General features: G+C 53.9%; 6 protein-coding genes and 1 non-coding gene across 7 annotated transcripts; 2 read left to right on the forward strand and 5 right to left on the reverse strand.

Annotated features, from left to right (window-relative positions):
- Nucleotides 1-328: 328 nt before the first annotated feature.
- Nucleotides 329-1,619, reverse strand: cyp4 (peptidyl-prolyl cis-trans isomerase). Its single transcript, XM_024836776.1, has 5 exons — nucleotides 1,580-1,619; nucleotides 1,116-1,383; nucleotides 776-945; nucleotides 611-717; nucleotides 329-545 (listed from the first exon to the last, which is right to left on the reverse strand). Exons 2-5 carry the CDS (start codon nucleotides 1,174-1,176, stop codon nucleotides 359-361), a joined length of 525 nt encoding a protein of 174 aa, XP_024695044.1. The 5' UTR covers nucleotides 1,177-1,383; nucleotides 1,580-1,619; the 3' UTR covers nucleotides 329-358.
- A 369-nt stretch (nucleotides 1,620-1,988) lies between these two features.
- P168DRAFT_t67 lies at nucleotides 1,989-2,094 on the reverse strand. The gene has a single exon. It is a non-coding gene; the product is annotated as a tRNA-Ser (tRNA).
- Nucleotides 2,095-2,240: 146 nt separating this feature from the next.
- On the reverse strand, nucleotides 2,241-2,780 carry P168DRAFT_112193 (uncharacterized protein). The gene has a single exon (XM_024832561.1). It carries the CDS (start codon nucleotides 2,624-2,626, stop codon nucleotides 2,342-2,344), a length of 285 nt encoding a protein of 94 aa, XP_024695045.1. The 5' UTR covers nucleotides 2,627-2,780; the 3' UTR covers nucleotides 2,241-2,341.
- A 67-nt stretch (nucleotides 2,781-2,847) lies between these two features.
- On the reverse strand, nucleotides 2,848-5,753 carry P168DRAFT_232428 (putative cell polarity protein; the record flags this gene model as incomplete). The annotated part of the gene is made up of 3 exons (XM_024833319.1): nucleotides 2,848-3,258; nucleotides 3,312-4,430; nucleotides 4,488-5,753. The coding sequence occupies 3 exons, from the start codon at nucleotides 5,751-5,753 to the stop codon at nucleotides 2,848-2,850; spliced, it is 2,796 nt and encodes a 931-aa protein (XP_024695046.1).
- A 2,324-nt stretch (nucleotides 5,754-8,077) lies between these two features.
- Nucleotides 8,078-11,616, reverse strand: hmg1 (HMG-CoA reductase; the record flags this gene model as incomplete). The annotated part of the gene is made up of 3 exons (XM_024840012.1): nucleotides 8,078-8,417; nucleotides 8,481-11,200; nucleotides 11,275-11,616. 3 exons carry the CDS (start codon nucleotides 11,614-11,616, stop codon nucleotides 8,078-8,080), a joined length of 3,402 nt encoding a protein of 1,133 aa, XP_024695047.1.
- Nucleotides 11,617-13,386: 1,770 nt separating this feature from the next.
- On the forward strand, nucleotides 13,387-13,807 carry P168DRAFT_112231 (uncharacterized protein). The gene is made up of 2 exons (XM_024832562.1): nucleotides 13,387-13,565; nucleotides 13,628-13,807. Exons 1-2 carry the CDS (start codon nucleotides 13,484-13,486, stop codon nucleotides 13,747-13,749), a joined length of 204 nt encoding a protein of 67 aa, XP_024695048.1. The 5' UTR covers nucleotides 13,387-13,483; the 3' UTR covers nucleotides 13,750-13,807.
- Nucleotides 13,808-15,273: 1,466 nt separating this feature from the next.
- Nucleotides 15,274-16,532, forward strand: P168DRAFT_302793 (uncharacterized protein; the record flags this gene model as incomplete). The annotated part of the gene is made up of 2 exons (XM_024838696.1): nucleotides 15,274-16,143; nucleotides 16,173-16,532. The coding sequence occupies 2 exons, from the start codon at nucleotides 15,274-15,276 to the stop codon at nucleotides 16,530-16,532; spliced, it is 1,230 nt and encodes a 409-aa protein (XP_024695049.1).
- Between the last annotated feature and the right edge of the window lie 468 nt (nucleotides 16,533-17,000).

Genomic DNA, 17,000 nt, shown 5'->3' on the forward strand with positions numbered 1-17,000 from the left:
AGGGAAAAAACTGCTAGGGCTGCATTTGGAGCTGGGATTCTACGCCTCGTTGGCAATGACCCCGCTTCGGATGGCGGGGTCTTGGGGCTCCCCTCAATACGAGAGTTCAAAATATTAGATTACTAGACTACTGACTACTGACACTACGGTTTACGTTTACGATGGAAGAATGATGGTGAGATGCTAATATATCGGGAGACACTCTAGATTACACCACCCAAGGATACAGACCGACCGTCATCGCCAATGTCGCCTAGAAAATCGGGAAAATATTTCCAATCTCCCGAGCAACAAGGCAATGGATCAGAGACGCAAATCAATCTGACGAGAAAAAAAAATTCCTTTTCCGTTGGGCAATTTAAAGCTCACCGCAGTCCACGATGGTGGGCTTGACGTTCGAGCGGATAGCACCGCTGCTAGAGCCAAGAGCCTCGATCTCCTTGACGATCTGCATGGAAGCGTCGTCGGCAACCTCGCCGAAGACGACGTGCTTGCCGTCCAACCAGGAGGTCACGACGGTGGTGATGAAGAACTGGGAGCCGTTGCTGCAGGAATTCCCTCGTTAGTCAAGGATCCTTGACAGTTGGAGCAGTGAAGCAAGGAGACTTACGTGTTGGGACCAGCGTTGGCCATGGACAGGATACCGGGCTTGGTGTGCTTGTGGATGAAGTTCTCATCGGCGAACTTCTCACCATAGATGGAGCGACCACCGGTGCCCTACAGACCTCGTTAGAAGTATATCACGGGAAGAAACAGAACGGGGAAAGACACTCACGTTGTGGCGGGTGAAGTCACCACCCTGGAGCATGAACTGGGGGATGACACGGTGGAAGGTGGAGCCCTTGTAGCCCTCACCCTGAGGCTTCTTGCAAAGCTCACGGAAGTTGGCAGCGGTCCTGGGGACGTCCTTCTCGTAGAGGTTGAAGGCGATGCGGGCCGTCTTGGCTGTAAGATAACAAGCCAGTCAGTTTGAATTGAGCTGGAAGACAAGAAGAAGCGAAGCTCATCGACGAAGCATCACGAAAGAAAGCAACGAAAGCTCAACCCCTCTGCCCCACCACAGGTGCAAAAACCAGGAGAACAGCGTCGAAAAGAAAGGGGAGAAGAAAACTTACGGGCGCTGGAGCCCACAGGGGCGTACTGGACGTCGAAGAAAGCCTTGGTGTTTCCGGACATGTTGGAAGCTGTTTGATGGAATGGACGAAGAGAGAGGAAAGAGGACTGGTTGCAATTGAGGACGGAGGAGAGGGGACGAGAAGCGAAGGAGCAAGGTGGGGTTAAGCCCGTTGTTGACCTCAGGACGCTTCGGGAGAACATTGTTGCTGGAGGGGCAGACACGGGAGAATTCGGCCGCCGAGATGTTGCTGCTTCTGCTTCCGGTGGATGGGGGATGCGTCAGCCAGTGCGCGCCAAACATGCAGGTTGGCCTGAGGCTGCGGTGTGGTTGGTCCGAAGGGAAGGAAGGGTTGAAGTCACGGTTAGGTCCCAGCCTACCAGCCTACCAACCTCCCCAACCACCCCCAACCACTGATCCACAGCCAATTAGGCAGAAAAGAAGGGATTGATCATGGATACTTACAAGAAATTGGTGGTAAATTAGATAAAAGTGAAGAGTGAGGGCTAAAGTACAAGGGCTGGAAGACGTTGAATTGGTCAAGCTCGCACCAAGTGAAGGACAACAAGGAGCGGAAGAAAATTGTCACCAAACCTTCCCAAAGGGGCATGGCTTAGTTTGTAGTGATTAGGTAAGCACTTACTGATCCGGGTTTAATCTGGTTCGATCTCAAGTGGGGCGGTTACAGTCCAGAACATCCCAGAATCGCGGAGTCCAGGAGTCTTCTCCAGGTACATGAGACAATATAGATTAGATTGATGTATCTATTTGGATATCAAAAGCATAGACACCAAAAAGAAATGAAAAAAGAAAAACCATTGACCATAAGTAAAGAGGTAAATCATGGTCTTTGAAGAAGAGGGGAAGAAAAAAACGACAGGAGCCGGATTCGAACCGACGACCCCGAAGGGACAAGATGTCAGGGGAACTAGGTAGCACCTCATTCAAGTCTTGCGGATTAACCACTCTCCCACCCTGCCTACTGTGGAGACAATCTAGAAGAGTGGTTGATAAGGGGGAGACCTTCTCATTCACTACAGCCCAGCTTTTCTTTGGTTATCACTACCAGAAGGATGGCCCTTCCCAGCGGTACAGGATACAATATTCAAGAAATGCAATAATCCAATATATATCCGTATGTAAATAATATATATATATATAAAATGCCACAGAACAACCTGCCACGTATCTATCACAGAAAAAAGACTGCAAAGAAACCAACGCTAATCATGGGCAAGAAAGTAGGTAGGTAGGTAAACTGCGAATGGCAGAAAGAAGATCCAAGAATAGACAAAGAAGTGAAGAATATCGAGGCCAGTAAGAATACATAAAGTCCCTTCCTCGGCTGAGAAGGGGAGAAAGCGAAGAATCGAGTAAAACGCACAATGCGGAAGGGGGGCTGGGCTCAATTATGGCAGGGAAAGAAAAAAAGATGAAGAAAAAGAAGAAGGGGATAGAGCTCCGCCGGATACAACAATTCGTGCCACATGGGTTTTGATCATGGTCGTGCATGATGGCTGGGACTGCAAAAAAGGAGTAAAAAAGAAGTGTGTTACACCATTGTTCTCAAAAATAACAAGACAATCATGAAAAGAATCAGGTAGGTAGGATAGGATATGGCAAGAGAAGACGAACAAAACATTACAATTAAGTGTTAAAGACGAAGAAAGCAAAAATTGTCTGAAAAGCGTTCGCATCGTGAAGACCCTGACCCAAGTAGGTAAACTGGTAGACTATCGGAAATCGTCTTCGTCGTCGTCGTTGTGGTGGTGGTTGACGGGTTCTAACCGCTGCACCAGCTCCTTGGTTTCGCGGGCGATTTCAAAGGCAATGGGCGGCAGTCGGTTGGTGCATTCGCGCAGCTCCTCGGCACTGGATGGCGCTTCGCCCTGGGCGGCTGTCTCGATGAGACGACTCCGGTGGTACTCTAGGGTTTCGAGCATCGGGGCAGCGCGGTCCCGGAGGAGCGGGCTTGTTTCGGGCTTGTGGACGAAGTGCTGGGTGGAGGAGGTGACGTTGTTGACTACCGATGAGATGGCGGATACGTGGGTGCGAACTGCGGTGAGGTCGCCTTCTGAGCGGATGCTGGCGACGAGGGCTTGGATCGATTGGACGAGGCCGTCGGTTTGGTCTTCCACGTAGAGCTGATGGATATTAGCGGCAAAATCTCCACGATTTAGGTGAGTAATGGACTTACCTTGAGTTCCTGGAGCTCGTGGTCTCCGTTCGGCGCCCCGTAACTCAACTGCACAGCCGGCCCCAGTCCGTTAGGGTGGGCGTCCGTCGGGGTGCGGGAGCGGTTAGACGGAGGACTCAAGGCACTGTAGATAGAACCATTGCGGCTGAACCTGCTCTGGCTAGGCGCCACGCTGAAGTAGTCGGGGGACTTCATCTGGGTGAAATGCCCATCGTCGTCCTCGTCCTCATCGACAGGGCTCGGTCGGATCTTCACGAGCCGGATAAGCTCGATGACGGCAGTAGACATATGCGAAGCCGCAGCATCCAGGAGCGAAACGGGCGACAGGCCGCTCGAGCCCGCGAAGTTCTTGCACGCCGTGATCAAATTGTTCGCGGTGGCAGAGACCTTGCGGGTCGCCTTGGCCCGCAGCGCAGAGGTCCCATCGTCCACGCGATCGCCGACTTCGATGTCCCGGAGGATGTGGCGCACGGCGACGACCACGCCTTTAATCTGGTGCATGACAAAGTGATGCTCGTCGAACCGTGCCACGCGGATCAATTCGTCGATCGAGATCTGGAATTTGGTCACGTGCACGTCCTTCACCAGACCGTACTCCTGCAGCAGTTCGTTCTCTTTGGCGACGCTGCTGGCATCGGGGCGCAGCTCGGAGATGCCCGCCGAGGAGGCGCGCAAATGCCGCAATTGAGCCTTGGCCTTGGCGTAGCGAGACTTCCACTGCCTCAGTTCCTCCTCCAGTCGTTGCACCTCGCTGGACAGCCGCTCTTCGTGCTCCCATCGAGTGTGGCTCTGTTCCGACAAGGCCCTCATCTCCATCAAAAAGCCAGCGGCCTCCCGTCGGACCTCCTCGGTCACCTGCTGTTGGTGTTGCAGTTCGGTTTCCAAGCCCTGGTGCTTGATCTCCAGGTCCGCAAAGCGAGCTTGCATCTCCGGATCCCCGCCACCCTGGTGCGACGCTTCGGACATCTTCGATTGAAACTCGTTCTCCATGGCATCATGTTCCGCTCGCACGCGGTCCAGCTCGATGTGTAAAGAGCTGTTCAGTTCCTCGGCTTGCGATACCTTGCTTTCCAGCTCCATCTTCACCGCTTCCCACTCCTGTCGCTCGGTCGAGTTCGCCTGTTACGTTGTCAGCAAAAGATGGGCTAGAGATATAGTGTAGGGGTTCAATCTTACCTGGGACGTGTGCTCTTCTTGATACTTGGCGAGCTCCTCGCTTTTCGACTTGACCAACTCCTCAAGAGAGTCAACATGGGCTTGGTTGTCCCGGTATTTCAGCAGCTCCGCGTCCTTCGACTTCATCGACTCCTCCAGTCTGTGGACCTTCTCCTGCAACGCCGACACCTGCGCCTGCGAATCGGTCAACATCCTGCGCTCCCCGTCGCCTATCGTCGTGGTCGTGCCCCGTCGGCTGAGCACCGCATCAAGAGCAAAGGCATCGCTCCGGGCGTCATAGTCATCCTCGGTCCCAGCCATATCGTCATCGTCCTCCACCATGGTACTCTTGTTCGGAACAATCGTGTTACTCTGGAATGGTTTGGCCAACGGTGCATCCCCATTCACGGATCCGCTCACGCTCAAAGACGCTTGTCGCGGCGGGAAAGCACCCATCGGACTACCCGGAGACGATTGGGAGGGATATCCCCTGCCCATCCGAGACGGGGGACCCCGAGACTGTGACCGCCGACTACCGGGAGGCGGGGGGTATCCGGCGGGGCCGTAGCCGGGCGGGTAGGCGTTCGAGGGACGGCTGCGATAACTGGAGGCGGGGCTGGCGCGGCGGGATTCGCGGGAGGGAAACTGGGGGAAGCGTCGCTCGAGTTCACAGTAGACATCGGTGGCCAGATCGCGGAAGCGCTGATGCTGCAGCGAGGCGAGTTTCTGACGCGCCTGGTTGCGCTTCTCGTGGAATTCGGTACGCGGCGGGAGGGACGGCGGGATATCCATGCGCGGGGGTCGACTGGGCGAGGGCATGGCCTGCTGCCGGCGGAGCAATTCATCGTAGACGTCGGTGCTCAGCTCGTGGAACTGCGTGGGCGACAGGCGGAGCAATTTGTCCCGGGCCTTGCTGGGCTTCTGACCGAGGCGGTCGTTTTGGTACGGGGCGTGCAGGAAGCGTCGGAAGGCGACATAGTGTTGACCCAGAATCTCCTCCAGCTGTCTGTGTCGGCGACCGCGCTGGTCGGCCAGGGTGCCATCACTGGAGCGGCCGGTCACGGAGCTCGGGGGCGAGGGGTTGCCGGAGTCGCCCAGGTGGGAGGAGCCATTGGGGAGGGCGCCGTTGGAGCCGCTGGGGACGCCGGAGGTGGGAGGGGTCGCGAGATTGCTGCGGTTGGAAAAGGTTGGGGAGAAAGGTGGTTCGGACTTCTGGTACTGATTGATGCCAGACCAGTCGCTCCCGTCGACGGAGACAGGCGACATGGCCCCGGAACGACCGATCATCAGGGACCGCGACGGCGGCGGTCACGTTGCTCCTGGGCCTGTTTGCTGGAGGCAATACAGAATCTCCTCAGTGGATTCAAGTCGGGACTATTCATTCGAGGGTGCGAGGGATTCGCGACCGGGAGGACATGGACAGGGAGGTTTAAATTCCCGATGGGGTGTAAAATACGGGGGGGGTTGATGTGGGAGGGAGGGACAGGAATTCCGATCGTGGCGGACGGGTAAAGAACGGGGCCCGGGAGGGTTCTCAAGATGGTTCGGAGATTAATACCAGATCTAAGATGTAGATAGTCAGGGGAAACACAGCCTCACGAGAGAGGGTGTAGAAGGGAAGAAAAGACTGGCGAGAAGGAGAGACACCAAGCAACGTGTGGAGGGCAAGAAAGAGAGGGAGACCACACGGATAAAAGAGTGAGCGGGAAGAGAGAAAAAAAAAAAGGGTGTATGGGGATGGGGAGGGAGAAGGAAAAGAAAGGCCCCCAAGCCAAAGGTCCAGATCAAGTCCCAGGGGTGGAGAGGAAGCGCCTGGGACGAAATGGAAATGGAAATGGAAATGGAATCCAAGGTGAGAAGAGAAGAAGACTGAAGTGAGTGAGTGAGTGAGTGAGTGAGTGAACAGGAGACGGGAAATTGGGTGGAAATGGAGGATTCGTGGGGTATTCGTATTACATACAATACGGTATATTTACTCTTGCCTGACCTATTCTATCTTATGTCTAGAACGGAGTAGTAGTAATTAGCTTGATAAAACCTGCTGAGTTCTTCATTTGTAAAGCAAGATTATATACATGACTGTTACTACCTCCTCAACCAGAACAACCTGATATACTCCATACATACCGTATGTAAAATAACCAAACCATACCGGGGATCTCCACCCAAACCCACCAGGAACCGATCAGTAATCTCCAGTGTGGCGGTGCTCACAATCACCACCATCATATAATATTATTCTTACTCTTCCACTCTACCCCAAACAAAGGATCCTATATATAAATTCTACGGGGTACATAGTTAATGAACATCATAGACCCCTCTTCCATGATCCCAAAATACCTCATTCTTAAACAATACAATCCTAATGATCTTACCTTAGTACTAGTTAATCATTCACCGCTTAATCAGACTAAATACTAGCCAGTTAGTAGGTATAGGGGCGAGAACCAGGCTAGACCAGCCCAAGACCGGTTCGTTACCGCTACCTGGAGTAGCTGCTCCACATGCCTTACGGGCGTTACCTTACGGTTGGCGGGCTTGCTCAGGAGTTGGACTTGACCTGGACTTGGTACGTTTGTGTAGTTGTTTTGATCTAGTACTTTTTGAGTAAGAGGTGGACATAGTTATCTAGGTACCTACTGAGTATAGACTATATACTGTAGAAGGGAGGTGGTATACTTGGATATTGTATGATTAGTTCCTGGAAGATGAAGAAGTACCTAAGAAGAAAGGAAGAGAGAAAGAGAATGTTGACTGCCACTGTGACTCTCCCCTCTTCATAGGAACGTAATGCCAAACTAAGGCTGGAGGTGACCCCCGGCCGAGTCAGTGGTATGCTGCGTTCCTCGGTTGGAACTCGGGGATAGACGAGAACTGGAATGTTTCGCGGAGTGGTCGTGTGCTATTTGATATTAATACTTCAGATTACCCTGAGATCCAGAAATCATACAGTGCTAAGTCTACATGGATAAAAGAAATAATAACTTATAATTCATTCAATGTGGATATCCATACATATGGTAATCATATCCAACCTCATATATACCCATCAGTCGCCATCGTCCAGTAGATCAGATCAGGTCAGGTCATCCTGCAAGATCCACGATCCTGTAAAGATACCTACTACCCCATCCACCTCATCTTTCTCTCTCTCTCTCTCTCTCTCTCTCCACAAACATGAAAAAGACAATAACTGAAAGAAAAGGAAAAAAATTAACAGCAATAACTGCAAATCAGAAATCCTGTACTCCACCATTGGACGGTCGTAAAAAATTGAAAATAATGTGCAGCAGCGCCCCCGACTGGAAAAGAAACCACAAGGAATGTACAAGTACAAAAGAAGCGGCCGTGAACCTGAATCCGGTTGCGAGTCCAACAGTTAAGTCGTAGATGTGTATCAGCCAAAGCTAGGTGTGGGAAGGGGGTTTTGACCCCGAAGACTCGACCTTTGCCGCCTTTCTTTTTCTCTTTCTCTTTTTTCTGATTTTCTTTCTTATATCACTTTTTTTGATGGTTTTTTGTGGATGCATTTCCTTCCAAGTCAGGTCATCATATGCTGGACGCTGTTTCTATCGCAAGACTGTGGACGGACGTGATCGGAATGTCATTTATTGGGAGTTGGTCATGCCCAATCCCCGAGCCGCGCCAACGGCCGCAGAAACAGGCGTCGCCGACCGCGTGGGAGCAGCGCTGCGGTTGTGGGCCATGTGTGCCCGAACCAGGTGGCCTGCCGCGAGGGCCGAGCACAGACTCAGCTCGCCGGCGAGGACGGAGGCGCCGATGATACGCGCCAACCGGCGAGAGTTATCACCGGGGTTCGTCGGGTGAGCACCGCGCACGCCCAGCAGGTCCAGCATGGCGGATTGTCCCTCGAGGATGGTACCGCCGCCGATGGTTCCGACTTCGATGGAGGGCATCGACACGGCGATTTGGAGGTTACCGTTGGAGCTGGAGAGTAGACGATCAGCATACTGGGGTAATTGTGGGCCCGTATTTGGAAAAGTAACTTACTTCTTCATGGTGGTGATACAGCTGCTGCTTTCCACGTTCTGCGCCGGGTCCTGCCCCGTGGCCAGGAAGATAGCCGTGACGATGTTGGAGGCATGCGCGTTGAAACCGCCCAAGCTGCCCGCCATGGCACTGCCGATCAGGTTCTTGCTGGTGTTCAATTCGACCAGCGCATCGACGTCACTCTTCAGGACGCTGCGAACAACGTCGCCGGGGATAATGGCCTCGGCCACGATGGACTTGCCACGGCCGTCGATCCAGTTGAGCGCGGCGGACTTCTTGTCCGTGCAGAAGTTGCCCGACACCGAGATCGTAGCCATGTCGTCAAAGCCGCACTGCGTGGACATGACGGAAAGGGCCTTTTCGACACCCTTGGAGATCATGTTCATGCCCATGGCATCGCCCGTCGTAGTCTTAAACCGGATGTAGAGGTAGGTACCCGCCAGAGCGGTCTTCATCGACTGAAGACGGGCGAAGCGGCTCGTAGAGTTGAAGGCGTCCATCATGACCTTTCTGCCCTCTTCGGAATCGATCCAGACCTTGGCCGCGGCGGCGCGAGCCAGAGTGGGGAATCCGACACAGGGGCCACGGGTCATGCCGTCGCCCGTCAGCACCGTCACCGCACCACCGCCAGCGTTGATGGCCTTGGCGCCACGGCTGGTACTGGCAACGAGGACACCCTCAGTGGTGGCCATGGGGATGAAGTAGCTCTGTCCGTCGATGTTGAGAGGACCGGCGACACCCAGAGGCAAAGGCAGGTAACCAATGACGTTCTCACAGCAGGCGCCGTGGACGAGGGAGTAGTTGTAATGTTCGTACGGAAGCTTCGAAACCTCCAGAGCACTCGTGACGGGAGCGGTAGATTTGGTCCGAGACACCACCGAACGGCGGATCTTCACCGCGCGCGTGAAGGCATCCACACGGCTCATGAGGTCCTCATCCTCCATCGTCTTCTCGAGAGCATAACCGGGGATCTTGCCTCGTAAGGACAATTCGATTAGTTCCTCGTCGGTCATGTGAGGCGCCTTCTTCTCTTTCAAGAGGGCCTCGCATTCCTGCGGGCTGCGGTTCGGGACATCGGGGTTCAAGTTGACCTTGGGGTAAACCTTAGGTTCGGGGACGACGGGCTTGGACTCGAGAGGAGACGTCGGCTCCTTGATGCTCCACCGGGCGGCATTGAAGAGGTAGCCGTTGAGCAGGATACTGAGCGTCAGGGCACCGATGATCCACTTGCTGATCATGGGATCCTCAATGCTCTTGAGGAGGCTTTCAATCACACGCCCACCCACAGCGTCCAGAATCTGATCGGTATACTCAATGTCAAACAGCGGGCCATCGACGGCGGAGTAGTGCACGGAGGGGTACTCCAGCTTGTACTTGATGGGGGGCACGACAGTGACGCGAGTGTCCTTCATCTGGCTCTTGGCCGCCACGTAGATGGAATCCAGCCCATTTTCGGCGACCTTGAACGGATCGATCGGGGTGGGTGCAAGCACGTTGGACACGCGGGACAGAAGAGGCACGTTCGGGCCCTGGCTCGGGTTCCGGAAGGGAATGGCGGACATGTTGAGAATGTTGATCAAGACAAAGCCGCCGACCATGATGACCTTGAAGCGGCGGACATTGCTGGCCTTCACCTTCCGCCCGAAGATGTTGGTTTCGCTGGAGCCACCGTTATCGGCGGCGGCCTGAGGCCAATCATTGGTCGAGGCCACGCTCTCCGCGACCCGGTGGGTGATGCCATCCTCTTCCAGAGCCTTGCGGAGCGAGACGTGACGCTTGATACGGGTGATCTCGAGCTTGATGAAGAGAATGGTGGTATAGAAGGTGAAGAGCAGAACACAGTCGAAGAACAGAATCCAGGCAGCGAGGAAGCAAAACTGCCTCAGTCCGCCCTGCACGCCGGACGCGGCACCCGCCACGAGGATGGCGATCTCGATGCAGTAGTCCCGGACGATCTCGAACCCCTGCTTCTTGATGGCCGTCTGGATGGAGTCCTGGATGGAGTGCGGGGCATTGGGGGTCGGATGCCCGGGGTTGGCGCCGTTCGCCCCGGCACCCTGGCGCTGGTTATCCAGCGCAACGTTCAAGACCGCCCGCGTGAGGATGATCGGCTTCTCGAACCCAATGGTCACCACGAGGAAGGGGAGGCCTTCGGACAGCAGCAGCATGCTGATGGGCACGCCGAGCTTCGTGGTCACCAGCAGACCGAACAGGAAGGCAAAGACGCCGGACAGCAGGACGGTCGACGCCAGCCAGCACTTGGAGCCCAGACGACGCATGGAAATGAAGAGGGAGACGAAGCTGAGGTGCATCGACAGGTAGCCCAGCGCCATGATGAAAATGTCGGCGCTTTCCGCGTGCTTGATCAGATCCACAAAGGAATTCCACGCGTCCGCGAACCACATACGAATCTTGCCGCTCGAGGCCGGGCCGCGCGCCGCACGCATAATCCACTTCTTCTGCTCCGTCTCATCGTCGGCGACAGACGGCTCGGGAATTTCCTGGACGGCCCGCAGGAAGCCCTCGACATGATCGAACGGCAGAGAATAGGCCAGCGAGTAATCGGACGAGAAGGAGGTGAACAGATTCGGAGTGTGGGGGACCAATTGAGCCGAGGCGTTCGCCGGGACCGGGACCTCTTTCGCCAGGGGGGCGGTGGGTGCGGATTTCGACATGGAATCGGGAAAGATGAAGGTAGTCAATGCAAGATGCTGAGCGGCCTAGGACACACCAGAGCGATTAGAGAGCGATCGAGAGCATACCAAGTTCGGATCCGAGTGAAGAGTCTATCTACCTTGTACTCCTCCTCCGCCGAGGCATCCTCGACCTGCCACTTCCACATTGTACTCTCGCCTAACCGGAGCGTCCGACTTCCTTGCAACAGCGTGTCCACATCGACCTGACCGGCGACATTTCGAGGGTTTCGGACCGTATCAATCAGGCTACCCTCCAGCAGCCCCACGTAGGTGGTGCTGGCCAGGAGGGCCACCACGACAATTGTGTGAATGGGATTTAAGCAGACCCGGCGGGCGACGGCCTGCAAACCCCCCGTGACCTGACGCTTGAACCAATTCGGCTCGGGGGCATTCTCGGAATCTGTAGGATAGGACTTCCTCGGAATCAATGAGGAAGCCATGATTGCAACAACCCCCCGCGGTGAATTGGGGGTGAGGGAAGTTCTTGCGGGCGTCGTTCAGCAGGATCAGTGGATACCGACGGTTCTCCGCGAAAGACCCTGCGGGGGAGACCGTCCCAAATCTGCGGTATCGCACGCGACTGGGATCTTGACGTATGACAATGACGGGCGGGTGGAAATCCCCAGGATATGGTTTAATGTCCAGAAGGTCTGTGGTGTACTGGAGGAAGTCTAGAAAAAAAAAAAGAACACGGGACTAGTCAGTCACGGGGATGGCCCCAATCACTATCCGAACGGATGGACAACCCAAGGGGGGGCAAAAAAAAGGGGTGGGGAAGAAGGAAAGAATCAAAGGAAGAACACATACCAATTGATTAGATCCTTTCGAGGGTCAATGAAGAGAAAAATGAATACAGACCCCAAAGGAGGCAAGAGTTAACTCCAACCGGTCGAAAATCAATTCTCAACAAGAACCTGACAGTGTAGCCTCCAGTGTTCTTCCTCTCTCTTATTTTTTCTCTTTTTTCCCAGCCTTGCTTCAACAGGCTAATCAATCTCTCACCGCTCGGGCTGAAGGGTCGATCGGAGTGGTCGAATGTCGATCGCCCCCTGAATTGGCGCTGACTCAGCAGCGACTGCGCCACACTTCGGATTTATGTTATTCCGCCAGACCGTCTGCTGCCTCAGCCACAGTCCGGTAACCAATCGTCGTCCAGGATCACCCTCTAACATCAATAGTATCGGGTTAGTCCACCACTAGTACTGCTGGCGGTACTTGATCGACAACACATACCGGAGGTACAAGGTGAGGAGGCGAAACTCCAGAATAGAGGGGGAAGAGCAGGAAACAGAAGTAGCAGGAGAAGGAGCAAAAAGAGGTAGAAGAATCAGAAGAATCAGAAGAACAATACCACCTGCAGGTGGGGTCCTCAGTTAGATAAAGAGCTGAGCAACCAGGACTGACATTCCCCCACTACGAATAATAAGCAATACACCACTCCCTCTTGGTACAACCAGACTTGGACTTTGGTTTCTTTCTTTCCTTTCTTTTTTTGGATATTGTCTTGGTTTTTTGTCCCGGATTCAAGGTTACCTAGTTCGTGATCCATCGTTCCATTACTAGTAATTACCGAGTTACACTAGAATTGGCACGTTGTCAAATCGCAGCCACTCCTTGCAGTGGAATGCCCTTGCTCCCGTCAGACGCAGTGGATCCTGACTAAGATGGTACTGGGCATCGCTATCGGTGTGGGATAGATGATTCGATCCAACCCAGGGCCTTATGTCTGTTGATATAGGCTTATTTAGATGGTGTGTCTGCCATTGGTGGGACTGAACCCATTCGTATCTCAGCCCAGTCATCATCATCCTTCTGAAGGCTGGAGATATTCCCAACGGGATGGCATTACCAGAACACGAGGATGTCGATAGTTGGAAGCAAGGACGTTGCTAGACTGTCCCAGCCAACTCAATCTCACACAGCTCACTGCAGCTTCAACCCCCCGACTCGATTTGATGTCCCTCTCACCGCCGTTCGTTCCCCGACCGTGGAGGCAAGCCCAGCACCCTTGAAGTTTCGTCACTCTGACCAAATCCTCTGGACAAGGGGCGCCGTATAGTGCAGTCACGCATACGCATTTGGCAAAGTGACCTCTGCTGACACCAGGACTCATTGGACGATGATGATGAATGCCCCAGGCAGGATGCCTAGGAAGGCATTCCCAGTCGTGTTTCCGTTATTGGATGGCTCTTATTTGCGGTATACTTAAGACAAGGCTGGGATACCTCAAGACGAATACCCACCTTTCATCTAATCAATTCCCTCAGCGGTCCGTACCTATGATCTTACACCAGCGTCACCTTTGTGATGTGCCCTGCAGGGATCCTGTTTTTTTTTTTTTTTTTTTTTTTTTTTCCAGTTTCCTGGGCTTTGCCCGAGTCATACAGTGGTACGAACAGGATCATTATGACATTGCCAATGCTTTTTGCCAAATCACTAAGACCCATGTAGACGGGTCTCTACAGATGCCTCGGAATAACAATAACTTGAAGAAACGTTGTGCGAGTGACGGTGCGACACACTTTACGGGCGGTGGCTTTGCCCTGATACATTTGTTGTACGATGAACAATAGGGTCTCCGTCACCCAACAATATCAACAGTAAGTAAGTCTGGACGAAGACAAACCTCGGTCGTGTGCGGGGGGGGGGGGGGGGATGCCAAGAGATGTTTTGTCGACTCCTGGTCTGAAGAGTGTATTCCAGAATAAGATGGTTTATTTGCCTCGTATAAACAATCTATAATCTGTTCAACCGTTTAGATCGGGTAATATCAGCGGGATGATATGATAGATACACCTATAATAGCCAAGTCCATCCATATGGCCAAGCATCCTGCAGGCAATAACACAGATTGGGTTAGTAGAGATCAGACAGCCTCGATCTCGCAGCCTATCAATGCAGGATTCCTACCTCAATGTTTGATCGGATACTAGTCCTCTATTAAATCTGAGTGTTTCCCTTGGCGCCGTACTCCAGCGCCAACGGGGCTCTGATCGGTTCCGTTGGCCCCATCGCAGCGCTTACATGACACATCTTGCCGACATGGTCTTCAACAAACAACCAGCTTGCCTGCCCCAGAGTAGTACTACCGGATTGTAGTAATAAGTAAGAGGTAAGGCACCTCGGGTCCTGGCGAGCGTCAATCAAGAATCTCCGTCCAATCGCAAACCTCGCTGTCCCCCCGCCTCGCCGGTTTCGCAACACGCCGGGGCTCCGCTGGGCTCAACCGAGCAGATGTGCCAGTAAGCGCCACTGCAATATGGAGCGAGATGTCATGCAGACGGAAGGCTCCTGGCAGACAGCTTGAGATCCCAGCATCGTCAATCTGCTGCAGCAGCGCGCCCTATCAGGGACGACTCCGCGGGGCGATCTTTCTCAGGAAAGTCTCCTCCCCGTGCTTGATCGCATGGGGTGGAGAAATAGCTCTCTACCTGTGACATATCAGGAAGCAGGACGCTTGAGGAATGACATGGGGTGATTGAGTGATTGGCTATTGTCTTCCGATTCAGGGATGCTGTCTGTCATTGAGGATCTATTTTTTAACACTCTGCCGCCGCAGAACCATGTGGTTTTGATTGATATCGGTTGTTGCTGCATTGAGCACCTATCATGTTGGGCGTCAATCACCCGCCCATGGCCTCTGCAGTGATCCCTTCATCTCGCTCAGGTTAGATCGTGAGGTAAGATATAATTATGTGAGATGGCCCGGTGCGCAGCGTTTGGTTTAAGACTGGCACGGTGTCTCTCGCTGAGTCGGAGAGTCTTATTCATTGTTCGGTTCGATTCTGTCACTCTTTCGCTTCCTTCCTTGTTTCCTTGTCCGCCTGGTCTGGCCTATTGTTCTCTTTGCTGTGATCGTCTCGAATCGTCCCAAGGCAGACAAAGAAAGATCAATGAGATTCGAACGGCCAGTAACCATCATGGATATTTAAATAGGTTTGTCTACTTCCTCGCTTTTGTCTATACTTCTTTCAATCCAGTTAATCCAGCTAACAGAGAAACAAGACGGTCTTTTCATTCAATACAATTCCGCTGGTCGGTTTATCTACTTCTACGTGCTATTCCACACTTCGTCCTAAAACGAAGAAACATCAATCATGCGCGGCTTCAACCTGAAAGGACTGCAACTGCTGCTCCTGTCCTTGACGCTCACGGGCACCAATGCACACTCCTGGGTCGAACAATTGACCGTCATCGCGCCCAACGGCACCTTCGTCGGCTCACCCGGCTACCCCCGAGGGAATGCACTCCGCACATCCGCAGACTACAGCGACAAGAGCATGACCTACCTCGCCACCGACAAACTATGCAAGGACACCCAGCAGACGCAGACGCAGACAGACAAAAGCCCCCGGCTGCAGGCCAGCCCCGGAGCCCCCATCGCCCTCCGCTACCAAGAGAACGGCCATGTGACGCTCCCCGACACCCAAAAGGGCAAGCCCAAGAACCGCGGCACGGTCTACGTCTACGGGACAACCAACCCCAAGGAGGGCGAGAAGCTCGCTGATGTCCACAAGGTCTGGAACCGCGACGGGACAGGAGGAGACAAGCGGGGCGTGTTGCTGTCGACGCAGGACTTCGACGACGGCCGCTGCTACCAGATCAACGGCAGCCCGATCTCCACCTCCCGCAAGGCTCGGTTCCCGCAACCCGCAGACCAGCTCATGGGCGCCGACCTGTGGTGTCAACATGATCTCGCCTTGCCTGCCAACGCCCCCTCGGGCAAGCCCTACACCCTCTACTGGGTCTGGGACTGGCCTACCGCCGCCGGGGCCGACCCCGGTCTCCCCGACGGCAAGCAGGAGATTTATACGACCTGCATGGACGTCGACGTGACGGGTGATCCCCAAACGAAGCAGCCGGCCAAATATACCTCGGACCAGCCGCTCAACAACGCGGCGATCCCCGCCCAGTTCGCACAGCTCATGGGGTCCTCTGGACCTTCCGGTACACCTTCTAAGTTAGCGGTTCGGATTTCGGGTTCACCCTCCCCCAGCCTCTCCAAACGGCCGCCGCCGCCATCCAAACGGCCGTCGCCGCCATCCGGAGGGTCGCCGCCGGTGCCATGCAAGCCATGCAAGCCGTTCCCGCCGATGCCATCCAAGTCGTCGCAGCTGATTCCATCCAAGTCGTCGCCGCCGATGCCATCCAAGTCGTCGCCGCCGATGCCATCCAAGTCGACGTCGCCGGTGCCATCCAAGTCGTCGTCCCAGGCGCCATCCAAGTCGTCCCCGCGCCCGCCGCCGGGAGCCACCGTGACCTCGTTTGTGACCTTGGTCCGGACGGCGTCTTCCAATGGATGTGCGCCAAGCGCGGCTCCTTGAGGATGCGTTGCCCGTGTGTATGCTTGGTGTAGATGGCTGACATTCTCATATTCACTCTTTACATTTCTTTACACTTCCTTTCATTCATTCGCTTCATTTCATTTCATTTCAACTTTGTTTTTGTTTTTGTTTTGTTTTGTTTTTCGGATGTTCGAAAATAGAGTGGTTGGGAGATCACCAATCTGGAACGTGACATGCATGCAGGCTAGACCAGCATGGGGGAAGGGAAGGCTGACTACTCGCATAGATGGATGGGGAGTATGTACGGTGTCTGCGGGGACTATTGCATTCTTCGGGATTCACTTGTCTGTCTCTCTTTCTTGTATTTCTTTCTGATTGGCGTACTGTATTTAGACATGCATTGAATTTATTCGGGAATGTTCCAGACTTGAGTCGATCTATATATATCATATTTAATATACTGTAGGAGACTGATTCAGGCACCAGCGCCTAGAAGGGCATAGCGCAAGGCACCAGAGTCTGAAACACGCTAGTCCGCA

This window comes from Aspergillus campestris (assembly GCF_002847485.1).
Source record: "Aspergillus campestris IBT 28561 chromosome Unknown P168scaffold_3, whole genome shotgun sequence".
In the NCBI taxonomy this organism is placed as follows: domain Eukaryota; kingdom Fungi; phylum Ascomycota; class Eurotiomycetes; order Eurotiales; family Aspergillaceae; genus Aspergillus; species Aspergillus campestris.